This window comes from Lathyrus oleraceus, chromosome 6, assembly GCF_024323335.1.
Source record: "Lathyrus oleraceus cultivar Zhongwan6 chromosome 6, CAAS_Psat_ZW6_1.0, whole genome shotgun sequence".
Classification (NCBI taxonomy): Eukaryota; Viridiplantae; Streptophyta; class Magnoliopsida; order Fabales; family Fabaceae; genus Lathyrus; species Lathyrus oleraceus.
The window spans coordinates 74653830-74655874 of NC_066584.1; the positions used below are offsets into that span (position 1 = coordinate 74653830).

Here is a 2045-nt window from a genome sequence, read left to right on the forward strand (position 1 = left end):
AAACATACAACAAATCACACGTTCACAAGAAATCAATCAAAGTATCAGTTTAGCAGCAGAAGTAAACATACACACATTACTAGCAACGATAACAACTAGTAAACACACAAGCGCTTGTACTCAGAACACACCATAAACAACCTGCTTCACACAGACATAACACAGACAGAGAATCCTCCCCCTGTGCCAAAACCAAAATACACCATAAAAGTTCTCCCCCTTTGTATCAGACAAACATCATCTATAGCTATAGCTACTTCTCCCCCTTTTTAGCCAAAAGAGACAAAATAAATGTCTATTTAGTCATTAACCAAAATGTCAAAAGTTAAAGGGTTACAAAACCAAGTACATAACCAACTGTAAGCAAACTGAGAAACAGATCAACAAAGTAATACCAAAATCACGGAAATCCAAAAAAAACCATCAAATTAATAGGGACCAAAGTCAAAGGAGCTACTCAGTTGAGCTTGAGCTTGCAACTTCATCAGCACCAACAACAGAATTTCCACTTGTCTCATCGTTGTTTGCAGACCTCTCACTAGAGGTGTGGGCTTCAGCTTCTTTAGCATGTTCAATATTTTCACCTCCAGTCTGCTCCAAGCTTGCAATCAAGGCTTCCAACGATAGTTTTCTAGCTGTAGCTACCCTTATCCCTTCACCCAACTCTTTGCAGGTCTCCTTAAGCTCAGTAATTATTCCAACTTTTGAGGCTGGCCTTTTCATGACATATGTCATGACAATATCCTCGACATGGCTGCCTTCAAACAGTTTATATTGCACAGACAAAACAGGTTTTCTTCTACTAGGTAAGTCATTAGAGCACAGAATACCAGGGTGTTGATTCAAGATAATTCCACAGATCATAGAGGGAAAGACAATTGGTAGCTTAACTGCATTAGTAGATGCATGCTTGATGATTTGTTCAAACATAAATCTACCATAGTCAAATTTCACTTTTGTTCCAACAACAAAAATAAACCTTCCAAGGGTATTAGCGATGGTGGAGATATGGTTGGTAGGGACCCAGTTGGCAGCTCCTATTTTATGCAGGATTGCATACTTGACATTCAACTTCCCAGTAGGAAGGTGCTTTTTAACAGGCCAACCTTTCACCTGCCTAGCTGTAATCTCTCTACAGACCTCATTGTTTGTAACTTCTAATTCACCCGCACCTCATTATCTCTGCCTAGAAAATTATTAATAACATTATGAGAAAATGTTATACATTTACCCCTCACATACACCTTGCAGAATTCCTTGCTATTCTTATCAGAAATATCCTCAATAATGTTAACTATAAATTCCGTAACTAAACCTTCATATCATTGAGAGAACCCAACAACAGTTTTCAACAGCCCAACAACTTTTATCAAGTCCATGACCTCCTTGACATCAACAACATCTTTTCCCAACTCCCTTTCCACAGCTACCCTTCTTTGAATCATAAATTTCCACTTCGCTGCTCCATCCTCAAGATGGAAGGAGATGTTATCCAAATGAACAATATGGACTTTACCAGGAGACTTCCTAATAGTGGTTTTCTTCACAAGTGAGATGTCAGGGACATCTTCCTCAACATCCTCTTCAGACTCAGAATCATCTCTGACCTTCCTCTTCTTCACTTCAACCTTGCTCCAAGATTTGGAGGGACCAATACCAGCAGTCTTCTTAGCTTTTCTAGCTGACATAAGTTCAGCCACAAATTTTCCTTTGCGAGTCTTCATGCGTTTAGCCACACTTGGATTTAGGTGATGAAGCAAGCTTTCCTCTTGATCATCAGAGCTACCATCCTCTAGATCAATCATAACACTTACATCATCATGCTTCTCAGAGTGGGAAGCATTGGCAGTTTTAGATGCCACCAATTTTCCTTTTTCAGACACGGTTTACCCTAGAGAGTACAACCCTTCAGCAGCCAAGTCCTTCTCAGAACTGGAGGAATCGTCATCCTTACCACTATGTTGTTCAACCTCAGGAGAGGGGTACATTTGAGAAAGGGGAGTAAAAACTCCCTTCACAGAGTGTCCTTCATTAAGGATTCTGGT

The 2045-nt window shown here is 40.0% G+C and overlaps 1 protein-coding gene across 1 annotated transcript; it reads right to left on the minus strand.

The window, feature by feature from the left end:
* Positions 1-453: 453 nt before the first annotated feature.
* LOC127094099 (uncharacterized) lies at positions 454-1805 on the minus strand. Its single transcript, XM_051032967.1, has 3 exons — positions 1658-1805; positions 1243-1315; positions 454-1132 (listed from the first exon to the last, which is right to left on the minus strand). Exons 1-3 carry the CDS (start codon positions 1803-1805, stop codon positions 454-456), a joined length of 900 nt encoding a protein of 299 aa, XP_050888924.1.
* Positions 1806-2045: the final 240 nt, after the last annotated feature.